This window comes from Melanostigma gelatinosum (genome assembly GCF_949748355.1).
Source record: "Melanostigma gelatinosum genome assembly, chromosome: 2".
Lineage (NCBI taxonomy): Eukaryota > Metazoa > Chordata > Actinopteri > Perciformes > Zoarcidae > Melanostigma > Melanostigma gelatinosum.
In genome coordinates this window covers 30,739,284-30,757,149 of record NC_136635.1, presented here as the reverse complement: position 1 = coordinate 30,757,149, position 17,866 = coordinate 30,739,284, and the positions used below count along the sequence as shown (strand labels likewise).

At 45.0% G+C, this 17,866-nt stretch overlaps 1 protein-coding gene across 1 annotated transcript; it reads left to right on the top strand.

Moving 5' to 3' along the window:
- The first annotated feature begins 13,279 nt into the window (after window positions 1-13,279).
- Window positions 13,280-16,789, top strand: rpl12 (ribosomal protein L12). The gene is made up of 6 exons (XM_079282815.1): window positions 13,280-13,426; window positions 15,268-15,341; window positions 15,691-15,789; window positions 15,896-15,977; window positions 16,073-16,159; window positions 16,640-16,789. The coding sequence occupies exons 1-6, from the start codon at window positions 13,390-13,392 to the stop codon at window positions 16,756-16,758; spliced, it is 498 nt and encodes a 165-aa protein (XP_079138941.1). The 5' UTR covers window positions 13,280-13,389; the 3' UTR covers window positions 16,759-16,789.
- The last annotated feature ends 1,077 nt before the right edge of the window (window positions 16,790-17,866 follow it).

Here is a 17,866-nt window from a genome sequence, read left to right as displayed (position 1 = left end):
ACAGATACAACTATCTGTCCCAATACCAACTTTTGAATAATTATATTATCAAGATGGTGGAGGAAGTATTCAGATTCTTTAAGTAAAAATACCACACTGTGAAAATACTCTGTTACAAGTCCTGCTAGTAAAAGTATGTTATCAGTCAAATATACTTCTGTGTCTGTTGTACTATTAATTACTATATCATTAAATTATTATTACTCATGCTTTATTAATGTAAAGGCAGGATTGTACTGCTGTAGCTGGTTGAGGAGCTCATTCTGATCATTTTCATTATGGATTCATCTTCATACTTTCTACATGAATCGATTGAGAAATGCCAGAGCCCAAAGGGACACCTGTTGGCTTTGTCCAAACCTAAAACTGTCAGGATCCAGGATTCCCCTGTCTGTTGTGGTGTGCCATGTGCTCTGTTTGTCCTCTGCCTTCAGACACCTCCCAGGGCCTCACCCTTAATCGTGCACGGCTGAGGACACTCAAGCTGATCACCTCCTGCAGCCTGACACACCAGACTCAGGGCCCCTTAATGAGTAGCCTGCCACTATATAAACTCTGGTCCTGCAGTCTGGGAGTGTCAGGTCGTACCGTCTTCAACCCGCTGAAACCCTGTGGATTACACTCCACGGCTCTGCCCTCCTTGTGTTTGTGGATGCGCTCCGCCGCTCTGCTCTCGTTGTGGTCTACGGATTACACTCTGTCGACTCCAGTATCGAGCCACGGGACTTCACGCCGTCAACTCACCAGCCCTCCAGTGTCGAGCCACGGGCCTCACACTGTCGCTCTACCCGCCTGGGGTTAAACGGACTACAATCGCCGTCAAGCTGCCAGGCCTCCGGTGTCGAGCCACGGGACTCACACCGTCGATCTGCCACTCGGGTGTCGGACCACGGGCTCCACACCTGCACCCACCTGTCTATAAATAAAAGCTGATTAACATTCACTTCTGTCTCCTGTGGTCTTGCGTTTGGGTCCTATCTGTGAACTCCCGTGACAGAACGACCTGACCATAATGGACCCAGCAACCACAGGAGCAGCTACGCTGGCCGGATATAGCACGCAGCTGGAGGCACACCAGCAGAGGCTCATGGAGATGCGTCAAGCCCTGCAATCCATGGAAGCTGAGGTCTTTGAGGGGGACCCAGCAACCACAGGAGCAGCTGCGCTGTACAGCACTACCAGGCTGCTGGAGGAGACGAGACGTTCCCTGGCGAAGATGAGACGTTTCGCTGCTGAGGTTTCTCGGGTTGGCTGGTGCGGGCAGGAACTAGCCCGGACAGTCAAGTCTCCACCAGTTCCAGCACCCGCACTATTCCCGCCTGTCCTCGCTCCGCCGGTCTGGGAATCCCCCGTGCCGGCTCCGAGTCCCTATGATGGAACACTGGGGAAGTGTCAAGGCTTCCTGGTGCTATGCCAACGGGTGTTTGACCGACAGCCCCTGACTTTCGCCTCAGACAGGTCCAAGGTGTCTTACGTGGTCTGCTTACTGCGGGGAAGGGCTTTGGACTGGGCCATGTACACAGTGAGCAGCGACCAGCCTAATACTGTGGGGTATGTGGACTTTGTGACTGCTCTGATGAGAGTTTTTGACCCTCTGGGGAACTCTGAGTATAGGGTCAAGCACCTTCTCAGCCGGAGACGGAGCCATGCAAGGGTAGCGGAACACTCGGTGGCCCGGTCGACTCCGGCTCCCCGTAGTCAGACTGCATTGCAGCCAGCTCCTGTTCCTGTCACCTCTTCACCACAGCCAGCTCCGGTTCCTACCGCCTCTGCGGCACAGCTTGCGCCAGTCCCGGCCGCCGCCGTCTCCGTACCGCAGCGACCTCCAGTCCCGGCCGCCGCCGTCGCAGTGCAGCAGCGACCTCCAGTTCCCGCCGCTGCCGTCCCAGAGCAGCGACCGCCAGTTCCCGCCGCTGCCGTCCCGGAGCAGCAGCGACCTCCAGTTCCCGCCGCTGTCATCCCGGAGCAGCAGCAACCTCCAGTTCCCGCCGCTGTCATCCCAGAGCAGCAGCGACCTCCAGTCCCGGCCGTCGCAGTCGCAGTGCAGCAGCGACCTCCAGTTCCCGCCGCCACCGTCCCGGAGCAGCAGCAACCGCCAGGTCCCGCCGCTGCCGTCCCGGAGCAGCAGCGACCTCCAGTTTCCGCCGCTGCCGTCCCGGAGCAGCAGCAACCTCCCGGTCCCGCCGCTGCCGTCGCAGTGCAGCAGCGACCTCCAGCTCCCGCCGCTGCCGTCCCAGATCAGCAGCGACCTCCAGTTCCCGCCGCTGTCATCCCGGAGCAGCAGCGACCTCCAGTTCCCGCCGCTGTCATCCCGGAGCAGCAGCGACCTCCAGGCCCTGCCGCTGCCGTCCCGGAGCAGCAGCGACCTCCAGTCCCAGCTGTGGTCTCGGAGCCGCAGCTATCCCCGGACCTCGCGGCCGCGGAGCCAGAGCCGCTCGCTGGTCCTGCCACCGCAGCTCCAGTTCCTGCCGCCGCAGCTCCAGTTCCTGCCGCTCCAGTTCCTGCCGCCGCAGGGCCAGCGCCAGTTCCTGCCGCCGCAGCTCCAGTTCCTGCCGCCGCAGCTCCAGTTCCTGCCGCCGCAGGGCCAGCTCCAGTTCCTGCCGCCGCAGCTCCAGTTCCTGCCGCCGCAGCTCCAGTTCCTGCCGCCGCAGGGCCAGCTCCAGTTCCTGCCGCCGCAGCGCCAGTTCCTGCCGCCGCAGCTCCAGTTCCTGCCGCCGCAGTCCCAGTTCCCGCCGCAGCGCCAGCTCCAGTTCCTGCCGCGGCCGCCTCTATGCCAGTTCCTGCCGCCGCAGCGCCAGCTCCAGTTGCTGCCGCCTCTACGCCGCAGCCCGCTCCAGTTCCTGCCGCCGCAGCGCCAGCTCTAGTTCCTGCCGCTGCCACCTCTACGCCGGAGCCCGCTTCAGTTCCTGCCGCCTCAGCGCCGCAGCCCGCTCCAGTTCCTGCCGCCTCAGCGCCGCAGTCCGCTCCAGTTCCTGTCGCCGCCTCCGTGCCGCAGCCTCTCCCACACCCGGCCGCCGTCCCAGAGGCGCAACGACCTCCAGTTGCCGTCTCTGAGCGGCAGCGACCTCCAGTGCCCGCTGCCGTCTCTGAGCAGCAGCGACCTCCAGTGCCCGCTGCCGTCTCTGAGCAGCAGCGGCCTCCAGTGCCCGCTGCCGTCGCGGAGCAGCAGAGACCTCCAGTACCTGCCACTGCGGCACCAGCATCCTATTCTCCAGAGCCCTTCCGCCCGCCCGGCCGCCCGCCGGAGCACCCGGGGCCGGAGCCCTTCCGCCCGCCCGGCCGTCCGCCGGAGCACCCGTGGCCGGAGCCCTTCTGCCCTCCCGGCCGTCCGCCGGAGCACCCGTGTCCGGAGCCCTTCTGCCCTCCCGGCCGGCCGCCGGAGCACCGGGGGCCGACGCTCTTCGGCGGCCCCGTGGCGGGTCAGATCCTGTCACCCCTCCTCCGGACCCCCGCCGCCCACCCTAGTCGGCCTTATAGCTGTGGGGACATCCCTCCTCCGGACCCCCTCCACCCGCCCTGTGTTGGGTCTTGTGTTACGTCTGGAATCCGTGCCTTAAGGGGGGGGTACTGTCAGGATCCAGGATTCCCCTGTCTGTTGTGGTGTGCCATGTGCTCTGTTTGTCCTCTGCCTTCAGACACCTCCCAGGGCCGCACCCTTAATCGTGCACGGCTGAGGACACTCAAGCTGATCACCTCCTGCAGCCTGACACACCAGACTCAGGGCCCCTTAATGAGTAGCCTGCCACTATATAAACTCTGGTCCTGCAGTCTGGGAGTGTCAGGTCGTACCGTCTTCAACCCGCTGAAACCCTGTGGATTACACTCCACGGCTCTGCCCTCCTTGTGTTTGTGGATGCGCTCCGCCGCTCTGCTCTCGTTGTGGTCTACGGATTACACTCTGTCGACTCCAGTATCGAGCCACGGGACTTCACGCCGTCAACTCACCAGCCCTCCAGTGTCGAGCCACGGGCCTCACACTGTCGCTCTACCCGCCTGGGGTTAAACGGACTACAATCGCCGTCAAGCTGCCAGGCCTCCGGTGTCGAGCCACGGGACTCACACCGTCGATCTGCCACTCGGGTGTCGGACCACGGGCTCCACACCTGCACCCACCTGTCTATAAATAAAAGCTGATTAACATTCACTTCTGTCTCCTGTGGTCTTGCGTTTGGGTCCTATCTGTGAACTCCCGTGACAAAAACATTGTTACAAATAAACAACATTGTTAAAAGAGAAATAATCTTCATTAAACTGAACTGTTTCATAGAGTCAATGTAAAACCTATCAGCAGTAGAGCGTGAAGTCTTTACACTCTGAGGTTTGACTTAATTGGAATCAGAAATCAGATAAAGACAAAGCCCTGTTATTTAAATAATGGCCGCTGTGTGATTTAAATGCAGGTCGTTTATTCACTCACCTTAAAGGGCGCAGGTGTGCTGCCTCAGCTCTTTAATGTCTCTGTGATTTGTCCCGTGCATTTTCTAATCTATTGCTATAATGAAGACGCTCCCCACTAATTAAGCCATAGTAGTCAATATTATTGTTATGAATCAACTGAAGCTCAGAAGCCAGCAGGAGTATTGTCACAGTTCATAAATCCACTCTGAAGTTTGCAGGCTCGCCGTGTGTCCGTTCAGCATCGCTGGTCTGCACACGTCGTCCGTCCGGCAGCTCTGGAGTTGGATTAAATTACAATACAATTATTATTTTTTCTTTCGTCCTCAACTCATCGCTCCGCTTCCATTGGTCCCCGCCGCTCCCCAAGGAGAGAATAAATGTGATTATCTAATCTGCGGTGCCCTGCTGAAACCTGCCGCTGTATTCTCATCTGTGTCTGACAGCAGGACCATCCTCCTCCTCCTCCTCCTCCTCCTCCTCCTCCTCCTCCTCCTCCTCCTCCTCCTCCTCTTCTCACCCTCCTCCCCTCCCTCCACCTCCCTCTCATCGCCAGCTCGCTTCTTCTACACTGTAAAAAACGACGCTAAGGCAATTTGACTCGCAGTATGGCGGATAAAGTATACTTATACGATATTTTACTCGCAGTAACATTGTGTGTAAATTAGTACACGTCACGCAGAATGAGATACTTTACTTAGATAAGTTATGGTACGATAGTACCACTGTGTAATAATACTCCAGTGTAAATCCCTTAGAATTTGGTAGATTAAGTACTTCTAGATCTTTGTAATACCAGTACCACTGTGTATTAAGTAGTAGTAAAAGTCACTCAGAATACTGATGAAGAAGTACTCTGATCTTTTATTTAGTCCAAGCACAGGTAGCAGTACCAACGTGTAAAAATACTGCAAAGATTTGCTCAGCATAATACCATGTAATGATAGACCGAAAACATATTCTGTGTTTCAATTTGAAGGACTTCAAATACTTCACAAACAAATCAACATGTTCTTGAAATAAATAATCTTTCAATTGTGTTGGAAAGTAACTAAGTACATTCACTCAAGTATTGCAATTTATGTTTATTTTGATGCTAAAACCTTTGTATTCTTACTTTTATGTACTTTTTTTTCTTAACCACAGGACTTTTAATTGTAACAGAGTGTTTCTTCTTTGTGGTATTACTACTTTCGCTTACCGCAAGTCCACGTTTAGTAAATGTTACGCCATGAGTTACTTTGACATTTTAATTTATTTAATAAAATGTACAAAAAGAAAAGACGCCCTGTCACATATAGTGACCATGGACCCAAACAAACAAATAATTGATGGTGTAGTTGTTTTTTTGTATTTGTTTTACAGTGCAGAGCTGCTGGTCTGTGCTTGATCATGAATCTTCAGTATGAACTGGACTCTGCTGTAAAGCCTTTGTTTAAACGCAGCTAAAGCCTGATTGACAAAGTTTGTGCAGGCAGACGTCCAAACGCAGAGAGGATTAATGAAAAAGGACAGAAGATAAAACACAGAGCCTCTCACACACACCTACACACACGCACGCACGCACACACACACACACACAGTATTATGTCATGCATGATTTGCATTGCTGCTTTACAAGAAGCAGGTGGTTTCTCCGGTGCAGGTCTAACAACCGCTCCGCTGCAGCCGCTGTGACATCCTCGCTCTGCTGACTTTGACCTCTGTTAAATAAATGTTTGGTCGGTTTCTTCTTCTGTGGACGTTTTCTTTAACTACACGTTTGTTTTTTGGTGTTTGGCTGTTGTGTCTGTATTGTTTGACTAATCGTGGTGGCGTTGCCGTGGTAACTGATTGGGCCTCGCCGAGAGTGCCTCAAGACTAGAGCTTCAGATTCAGATGATTACGAGTACTGTAGGTAACCTTCAGAGAATGTATTACTGGTGTTTCAAGAGAAGAAAACCTCATGTCTCTGCCTCACAAAGGCTCTTTTAAGCTTTAAAAATATAGATTCTCTTTATCCTGCATTCAAAATCCGACTAAAGTAAAAGTATAAAAGTATTATAAACTAAAGTGCATTTGAACTGTGATGCATTCAATAACTGACAAACATACTGCAGTGCATTTGTGCCGTGATGCGTTCACTTACTGAAGTTAATTTGAGCTGTGATGCGTTCACTTACTAAAGTTAATTTGAGTGCTGATGCGTTTGTTTGATGTTCGAGGAGGAAGATTGTCCGAGTCCTTCATGTTGAATTGTATCTGTGCTCCTCTTTAACCCCACAAACAATCCAGTTAATCTACACCAAAACGAGAGCAATGCTGTAATAACACGACCTCTGACCCCTCGAGTTGATGAATATCAGGGATTACATGATAATCCACGAGCAGGAGGGAGACGATGGAAACCAGAGAGCATGCTGGGATGCCAGGAGGCTGCAGGAGCATGCTGGGGAGTCTTTTCTTTTAACACAAAGTTTGCATTTCAAAGTGAATGTGAAGCTTCAAAGTTCATTATTGACCTCAAGAGAGAAAAAACTCCCTTCAAGGGCCCTTTAGTGGCTGTTCTGGAGCTTTCAATGAGATCACATGATCTTCATCAGTAGATGGAGTTTTCCATAGTTCTCATGGAGTAGATGTTTAAATTTCCATTTTTTCTGAGCAATTTAAACCTCAAGTATCTGATTTATTTTGCAGTGGAAACAAGTTGTGATCTCACTTTGAATATGTAAATACACCCTCAAATTCTGCTAGATTCCTCCCTCTCTGCATATAAAAAAGAATAAATCAAAACAGAGGATTTGGTTATTCCCACATCCAGCAGTTACAGAGCAACACGATCATTCATTTAGAGACGTTGCTCCTCAGCCTTCCAAATATGGTCACTTCTGTTCACCGGTTGCAAAAAGCCAAGATGGCGACGGCCAAATTGCCAAATTCTAAACAAATGCGTGAGGTCACTATGAGTACGTCCACTTCCTACATACAGTCTATGACTCAGACGATGAAGCTCCGTAGAGCTCAGGGGGAGTTGCAGAGCCAGGTGGCTCATGAGGTTTCTGCCGAGGCTAGCAGGTTAGCCTGCTCAAGTCAGGAGACACTGACACAATCAGTGTGCAAAATACATTGACCCTTGAGACCCCCTTAAAAGCTGATTCTGATGAATACAATTGAAAAAAAATACTGACTAAATATTTAATGATATTTATAGCGTGAAACCACAATGTCAGAAAATACAGTTAGACACTTGTACTATATATATATATATATATATATATATATATATATATATATATATATATATATATATATATATATATATATATATATATATATAACTATATATATATATATATATATATATATATATATATATAGTTATATATATATATATATATATATAACTATATATATATAACTATATATATATATATATAGTTATATATATATATATATATATATATAACTATATATATATATATATATATATATATATATATATATATATATATATATATAGTTATATATATATATATATATATATAGTTATATATATATATATATATATATAACTATATACCGGTATATAAACACATTATTCTTGTTTTTGTGCTTCACATTTAAAATATCGTTCTTTTCGTCACAGAGTTTCTGAGCGGCCGGCCGATGAAGACTACAGCTGCAGTCCTTCATTTCATTTTGATTGGAAACCTTAAGCCTCTTCTTGCAACTTAACTTCCTGATGGTGCTGTGGGGTTAACATGGTTCAGTGCTCCCACAGAAGAAATTAAACCAAACTCCTGGGGAATTGCTCTACTCTCTCAATTTGTGCCGAACCACCAGGGGACCCGTGCAGTGGGAAAAACCAAAGTAAAGAATGTAGTTAAGACTGTCATTGCTTTAACTCAGCAAAAACACTCGGTAATTACCCCCAAACTCAAATCAGGTCTCTAGCAAACCTTCATTAAGAATCCAGGCATTGTTTGAGCTGTTCCCCTCTGTCTCCAGTTTCTCATAACGAAAAGAAGACAGTTAGGAAGTCTGTGGAGCGCATAGATGAGGAGGAAACCCTCAGGAACGAATCAGATTATAAAGGCCAAGTGTCCTTTTACAGTTATCGACAAGCTGCCCGACTCAACTTACAAGCTGCCTGACAGATCCTGGATGGACAGCGTCTAAACCGAGAAAACAGCGCCACAGCGGCTGCTCCTTAAATGTTGTTCACACTTAAAAAGCAAACATATTTTCTCAGTTATGTCTTGTGCTTTCCCTTCCTGCAGGTAGTTTTGGTTTTATTTGTCAAACTAAGTACAGTTACTCACAATTTGAGGTAACTGTTTACTTGAGTATTTCCATTTTAAAAGAACATTGAACTGTCTTCCCGTAGTTATTTCACAGTCAAAAGAAAATGGCAATCGTTGATAGTCAGTGGGGGCCGTGAAGTTAAAGTGCGGTCGCAGCTCACCGGTAAGAGAGCCGGCGCAGCTTCGGCTTCACGCGAGACACAAACAGCGGTGTCCTGGGTGAAAGTTGTGTTTGCGTGACCCATCTACCTCTTCTGTCCGGGACCTTCTTGTCTTTATACGACATCACCTGACTTTCAGAGCAGTCGCTCTGAGCGTCTAATGTTGCCGTGGCTTCAAATGAACGCAAACAAACTGCTGATTGATGGCATGCGGAACAACTTAAGGAATTGGCATGTTATAATTCAGCCATTTGGTGTTACGAAGCTGTAAAGATAAAGTTAAATAAAAACCTTTTGTAAAAATTAAATTCACCATTTTTACCTCTTACGATGAAAATGAACACTCATATTTGTACAAGAACTTAATTTCTTCTTCTCTCTCATTAATCATCTCAAATTCCATCAGATGTATCTGGTGACCCTTTGGAGAGACCGAACTCCTACGTTTGGGAACCACTAGACTAAACTAACTAATGGATTCTTCAATAGCACATTGAGATATTATATCAATAAGATTATGACTGGAAGACTTTTACTTTTTACATTGTGCACGGGTACTTTAAGTAAACCACATGAGTACTTCTTCTTCCGAGTACATGACTGCACAAAGTCATCCACCAGGTATATATTATATTCTACATTCATTCCATGAAGATGTTCGAAGCATTAGATGGGATTTACTGTTAAGAACCACTGCACTGGGCCACGCTGTTATCTTTGGGGAGGACATGCATGATGGGATGAAGGTCATCTTCTGGGAGAGCAGGGATTTAAAATTCCCCCGAGCTGTCAGAGATAAATCGAGCCGAGTCATTGAAGGTTCACAAGAACAAGGACACCATGTTTTAAAGGACAATACAGCTCCCATCGAAAGCTAAAGCATCAGAAAGGTACTGTTTACCTTTCCACCATCCCAGTTTTTATACATACAATATTTGTGTGTGCATATATATATATATATATATATATATATATATAATATATACATGATTGTATATATATGCCCCCCATATTTAAGGGAGCTTGGAGGAGAAGGATCTCACTCTTCCAGACTGACATCCTTCTGAGTCTGTCAACGGCTAATCTCTCATTCTTGTGCAGCAAACTGCATAATCCATTGGTTGGTTATGGCTTCATGGTGACTCAGATTGTCTCGAAGCACCTTTCATTCTGCCATTGACTGCTTGCTGTGTCCTCTCTCACTACCCTTAACTGGCCCCCTGGCCGGTATGGGGGCCTCTAATGAAAGCACAGCTGGCGTGGCCTTTTATATTCCAAGGGTTTTATCTAAAACTCTGAATGGCCGGCGCTGATGTGGTGCAGTGCAACCCACTACCACCCAACCACTACGGCTCAAAGTCACAGTCTGCGGGGGGCTGTGGGCTGGATTGTGTGCGTTCCCTTTTAACATCAACGCTTTCAACAATCCTGGAAGAAGTCTTTCAACCAAAAAGGGTCCTTTGGATGAAAAGGGGTTTTTAATCGAACCCTCAGTAGCACAAAGAACTCTTGAGAACTCCAACAAAGGGTTCTTCAGAAGCAAATGGTTCTTGGTAGAACTTAAGCCCTGAAGGACGGACATGTTTTTCTGGTCTTGCAGATGGAAGACACTTTGCACACTCTCTTTACTCCACGACATTCATTTAATAACTTCATTTGCAGATTCAGATTAATAACATTCATATATAATTATCAAATAAATATGATGCATTATGATGGATAAAGGTAAGACTTTACAAGGTTATGAGGTTATTATATGTTATTGTACAACATGCAGATTGTACTCTCATTTTGCCACATAACAAAAGTCCAAATAACAAAAGTCTGGTGGTTCGGCAGCTGATACTTCTCTCCCTCTTCCCAGACGGCAGCAGGCTGAACGGGCTGTGGCTGAGCGATATTTTGTTGCTAATCCTTTTGTGCCGTATTGTTAAAGATCAGATTGCTTCTTCCACCACCGCTGGATTGTGCACTAAATGAAGAGAAGATTAAAGTTGCCTCATCGACGTACTTCTTTAAAATCCAATCATGAGTCTGAACTCGCTGCTGTCGATGAACTTTCAACGTACTTATTTATCAATACTTGATGAACAGGACAGGAATCCAAAACTCAATTCCCCCCCCCCTTCTTTTGAATCCATTTAAGAGAGATAAGCTGCGTGTTTAGTATTTAGCCTTCACTCCCCTGATATGAAAAGAAATCAATGGAGGAAATTGTTCTGCGGAGAAGAAGAATGAGAGGAGCTGCTGATTGGAAAACACAAGGTAAAGGTCAAGTAGCAGGAAGCGATGGAGAGAGAGCTACTCTGCTGAAATCAAATCATTCCCTCGAGTTTAACAAATGAGCTGTCGGACTCTGTGTGCGTGTGAGTGTGCGCGTGCATGTGAGCGTGCGTGTGAATGTGTGTGCGCGATCGGCTTCCATGGTTCTTGCTTCAGGGCTCACAGTTTGTTTATGCAACCCTCCACATTGTGTTATGCCTGCACAAACACACACTCACATGCAGACAAATACACCTGCACACACATACACACGCACACAAATACAGGACAATAGAAATGTAAGAGCATTATAGCTGCAAGAATGAAACTGGACTCCGCCTTGTCTCGTGTTGGTGTAACGTTACATTAACTGAACTGAACTGAACTAAAACATGTTTGAAACCAGGCCGTTCACACATTAAAATACACTAAATAATTAGCATTTGAGTGATTATTCATGATTGTAACGTCCATGATCCATTACTGCTGCCACTGATGTAATGTATGATCACTGTTAGAAATAGAAATAGTCAGCTACCACACAATAAATCATTGTTATTCATTGCGTTCTTTTGGCTGACAGACAAAACTTATTATCTTCCATTTTCCTCATTCTCGCCATCGTTGGCATTATTCCTATTGAACCCAGAAACAAAAACATAAAGCCGGCGAGATGAAGGAAGTAAACATAGATTAAGATGAAATATGAAAACAGGTCATGTCTATTTCCAACATAAAAAGGGTGGTTTAAATAAAACAAGAGCTTTAAAAGAGAGTAACATTTCCTGCAAAAGCTGATTCAGATGTGACATTTCCACGAAATGTTGAGGATGTTCTGAAGATACAGATAAATGTTTCCTTTCATAATGTGAGCTGTGAATTTCTGACTATCTTCTGACAGATTTTCATGATGCATATTAAACAGCACAACAGTGATGATCTCTGCTTCTCACCCACTTACTCCCTCTTGTGTTCTGTTGCTATTCCTGTAGAGCAGCTCTGAGTCAAAAAAAAAAGAAAAGAAGAAAGTCCTGCAGGAATCAAGCAGGAAAACACTGGTTTTACATGCAACCGCACTACAGGCGAGATGATTCAGCTGAAAGCGGCCGTGAAACATGGCAAACACCTGCAGTGATATCAGTGGTGGAGGAAGTATTCACGATAGCAGCAGCAAATCTTCACATTTCAGAAGCTGGACCCATGAAATGTTTGCCAAGAAAAACGATCAAAATAGTTTTCCAATTCATTTTTAGTTGATCGTCGAGTTGATTAATCGAATCATGAATTCAGCTGTACTTGTATAAACTGTTGGGTATAGTTTAATTTACGAAAAAAACATATTTTATCAACTCTTCATGTGTTTTGTATGCAAAAATTGAAGTATAAGCAGAAAATAGAAATACCGGTACTCAAGTACTAAAGTCCAGTACTTGAGGAAATGTACTTAGTTACATTGCACCAGCTTCAGTCCTATTATCCTGTCCATCCACTCAGCTCCCACATGCAGCACTTTGGTTTCTTCTGAGTTCATCAACCAGTTCAGAAAATAACTGACAAAACTCTCAAAACACAAGCAAAATCCCTCGTAATAGTATGCATTATGTTACTTATATCGCTGTATAATATACAACACTATATAATGTGTACTATATACTATATTACCACTATATTGTTATTAATATATTGTATTTGTTCTCAATACATATTTTTTTGACTCATTCTTTAAATGTATGAAAAATGTAAAGCGTAGCTGGAACCATGAAACGTTGAAATAACTCAAAAGTCGAAGTAGTTTCCAATAATTTATTTTCTGTCAATCTAAATGATTAATCGACTAATTGATTCAGATGAACTTTAATTTATAACAAAACACTAATATTCTATAAACTTGTCATTTGTTGTGTGTGAAAAAGATCTTGATTTGTAAAATAACTAAAACTCTCAGATAAACATAGTGGAGTAATATTTCCCTCTAAGAGTTAGTGGAGTAGAAGTATAAAGTCGCATGAAAAGAAAATACTCAAGTAAAGTACATGTACCTCACATTTTGTACTACTACTACATTTTGTATTTTAAACCACCCATGTATTGGACTAGCGTCATGTGACCGGCATCCCAACATCTCGCGATACTTGGTGGAGCTATAAATACCTCCGCGACCGCCTCTCTGTCTTTCTTTTCTCCCGTTAGCGGTGAAGGTGCAACAGTAAATCGGTCGTCCCGAACCCGGGTTCATCCGACACCCTCACCAACCAAGCTGAACTCAGCTCAACCTCCACAGCGGCAACATGCCTCCCAAATTCGACCCCAACGAGATTAAGATCGGTATGTTTTCAGTGTCTACTGTGTTATAAAAGCAGACGCTTGTTCAGATCCAAGATGGAGTCGTTCCGTGTCTGCCGGACTGTGAACGGCGTAGAGAAAACGGTAAAGAAACGGGACACGAGACGCGACGAAGGAAAATGGGGAAAATAATGTCTGAATTAATTTCTGCATGTTTAAATGTTTTAATCAGGAGACATTTTGGGTGATTTTGACTGGTTTGATGGGGAATGTGGTGACTCGGATTCCACGTGGGATGAGTAGCTAGCTAGCTTAGCTAACGTTAACTAGTTCGGCTAACGTTAGCCTCGTAACGTTAGGCTAACGTTAGCTAGTTCGGCTAACGTTAGCCTCGTAACGTTAGATGTGGCAATTTAGGTTCTGTTTGATTTAATATTTTTAACCTCATTGAACTTATGAATATCTAATGATGGAGTCTTTAAATCATTTTGTTAAATTATATTAATTTAGGTTGTGTAAATGTGTAAACATTTTGGATTGTTATGTGGATTAATATGTTAAAGTGTATCAATACTCGGACTGTGTTAAAACATTTCTGATGTGTAAATATTAAAATGCCTGATATATTTTCAGGTTCTCTCTTTAAATATGGTCGGTTGCAAGTAACAAATCACATTCAGCACTGGGAAATGTGTTTTTTGACACTTTATAGATTCCTCTCAATAATATGATAAATGGTACCGTTAATATATAAACAAGAAAGTTGGTGGATGCTGTGAAGCAGCATGAAAGTTATTGAAATAAATTATGAATACTTTATAATAAATCTAATTATAAATGAGCCAACAAAGCAGATGAATGTTCGTAAGATGTTTGTTTTTTGGTGGAATGTTAATCTAACTGCGATCTGCTCAGCTATTGATCTTTATTGTTCAGTGTAAATGTTAAGCAGCTTTCTATAACTTTTCATAGACTCATTGGTTATCAACCCTGCCTCTGAGGCCCTCAAATATTTAATATCACTATCGGAGAGTATTAGTTAAAGGGTGTTTCATATAAATCTGGTAGGTTATTCTTCTGAGACGTTCTTGTATCTCTGTAAAGGTTTCTGTTCAGCCTCCCGCCACTATGCCCGTCTGTCAGTGACTGAGTATAATCCAGTGGAGGCTCAGAGTGACCCGGCTTTAGGAAACAGGTCTGCCCCAAACTCATGGACAACTTTGTGCCAAAAGACTGGAACAAATCACCGTTAACTAAGTTTATCGATCTATTTATCGTGCATCAGTTTAAACTGTTCACATGGATTTTGTTTGTAGTGGTCGGCCTTTCACACGCGACATGTCTGTTAAAGTACTTTGTGTTTATGTATAGTGTACAAATGTGAGAGTCTGCATAAGAAATGTATAGTTTATCTCTTAAAGCCTCAACATAATTATGATTCATGTTAAGTGTCATGTTGACTTGTTTCTTAAACTCGTTAACTAAGAAACATGTTTGATTTCAAACGGCTAAATGATCTGAATGCAGATGGTCTTGGTACACAATCATTTAATTTCTAATGAGCAGTGTAAAACCTGGATGTGCTCCAGTCAAAGTATTTCATTTTACAGGACTAATTCAACTTGATATCAAGTTTTTGTTGCAGTGATGGAGGTGTTGAGAGTTAAATTGCTTGTGTTCATGACTGAGCCCTTAAGTTTTAAAATAAAAGTCATGATCCTGGAATAATTCCTAATCATGGTGAGTCTCTGCAGACTACAGGAGTAGAATATATTAAAATGTCTGCAGTGCTCCATGTGACACTCTTGTGAATGAAACTCATTGCTGCATCAACTGAAGCCCTCAACCAGTTGGTGCTCACGTGTCTCTTCTTTGTCTTGCAGTGTACATGCGATGCACAGGAGGAGAAGTTGGAGCGACCTCAGCCCTGGCCCCGAAAATCGGACCTCTGGGTTTGGTGAGTGAAATGAAAATGTCGTCGTTCAAACTTGCAAACAAACCACCAGCCTCCCGCCACTATGCCCGTCTGTCAGTGACTGAGTATAATCCAGTGGAGGCTCAGAGTGACCCGGCTTTAGGAAACAGGTCTGCCCCAAACTTATGGACAACTTTGTGCCAAAAGACTGGAACAAGAAGCGAGACGCCCTTTGTATCCCGGATTATGTCTGAAATGAAAACTCTTATTTTCATCATGTAGTTTTGTTGTAGTGGCGAAACGGACCGCATTTAATATCTGTTGCACCTCCACTCTGTTGTGAGTAAATCGGTTTTATTCCATCTGCTGAGCCACTCTGTTTTCTCCTCAGTCTCCCAAGAAAGTTGGTGATGACATCGCCAAGGCCACCGGTGACTGGAAGGGCCTGAGGATCACCGTGAGGCTGACCATCCAGAACAGACAGGCAGTGGTACGACCCTGACCTCATTACCTTCATTAACCCCCTCGGCTTTGTGGAGGCAGCAGGACGCCTCGCTGTGATAATGACTTTCCTGTTTTGCGCTTCTTCCTCTAAGGTGGACGTCGTTCCCTCTGCGTCTGCTCTGATCATCAAGGCTCTCAAGGAGCCTCCTCGCGACAGGAAGAAGGTCAAGAACAGTAAGTTCACTGTGGCCTTCTGCAGAAACACTCATCAAAAGAAGTGGATTGACTGCGTTTCTAACCCCGCCATTCTTTTTAATTTATTTTTCCAGTCAAGCACAGTGGAAGTGTGACCTTTGACGAGATTGTGACCGTTGCTCGCACCATGAGGGCTCGCTCCATCGCCAGAGAGCTCTCTGGTAAGAACGACACCGGAAGCTTCTGGGTGTGACTTAGTCTTTTGGTCGCTATCGCAGTAGACCAAACGTTCCTCTATAATCAGTCTGTAAAGGTTTCTGTTCAGCCTCCCGCCACTATGCCCGTCTGTCAGTGACTGAGTATAATCCAGTGGAGGCTCAGAGTGACCCGGCTTTAGGAAACAGGTCTGCCCCAAACTCATGGACAACTTTGTGCCAAAAGACTGGAACAAATCACCTTTAACAAGTTTATTAATGTATTTATCTCGCATCAGTTTAAACTGTTCACCTGGATTTTGTCCGTTTTGCTTTTAAGTGTTCGGCCTTTCACGCGACAATTTGTGTTCATGTATTTATTTTGTGTACAAATATAAATGAGATGGTAATCTGCAATAAGAAACGTAGAACAAAAATCTGCGTCTCGTGATCCTTTAAAACAAGACGGACGTGATCACTGACTGTTGTTTCCGTCGCCGCTCTCAGGAACCATCAAAGAGATTCTGGGTACCGCTCAGTCTGTCGGCTGCACCGTCGATGGGCGTCCTCCCCATGATGTCATCGATGACATCAACAGCGGCAAAGTCGAGTGTCCATCCGAGTAAAGGAACGCAAATAAAATGTTTGCAAACTGAACTCCTCGTGTTACACTTTCTTCTTTTTATCCTAGTTTGCTCGCAATATAAACTAGTTTTGGCTACTGAGATTACGAAAATTCTAATAAACAAAATGATGTTTAAGTATTACAACAAAGTACAATTTCAATATATTTGTGCTGCTCTGATGTGATCTGAAAGTCTGTTACTTTAACATCTTGTTTTCTGTCCAAAAAACAACTTTACGGTGATTTGATATTCTGAAATATAAGCAAAGCCTCATCTTGCTCAGACTTTGAGGCTTCAGCAAAGTCCTCCAGGGTTTAGTTCTGTCAAATCGGTGTTTACGTGCGCAGACATTTTGAGCTCTTTATGTAAGTCAGCGTTAGGTGCAGACTTTGTGTGAGGGAATTTCCCACAATTCATTGCATCGTGGTGTTAAACACTGTAACCAGTGGAGTCATGGAGATGTAAACAGCACGGCACCTTCAGCCTGTGTACTACATTTACACAAACTTGCGGAACCAGAACTTATTGCAGGTTTGTCATTGAAGCTGTTTTGACAAGTTATTTGAAATGACCATTTTATGAGGAAAGAGCCTGGAAGACGTTCAACTTAGAGTACAAAGTATAAAATACCCACAATTGTACATGTGTTGCAGCAAAGTGCTGTCCCGTTCGACTTCACATTTCACGCCCTCAGTCTCACTCAACCTCTGACCAGGTGACAGAGTCCTTGAGGGTTCAGGGTTTAGGGCCACAGTTACCTTTCGGCTGCCATGATGACCTGTGTGGAGGCGATCCCTCAATTACTGCTCTGAATTTGGGGAATGAGCACTTTTTAAAAATATATTGTTGGACGGGCAAAATTGTTGAACTTGGCTCCATGTCTAATTCTTAAGTTAAAATACTGCTTGCAGTAAGCCTTAGTCATGCAACTTCAGCATACTGACTGGCTTCTGCAGAGTAGTTACTTTTGAGGAACAGTTTGCATTTTCAATGCAGGATGTTAAATTGTACATTTATGGTTTCGCTGCTTTTACAAAGGATCTTTGCCACGTATGGTTATGCTCAGTTTAGGGTCACATGAAAAATGTGCATTAAGTTCTGAGTAAAA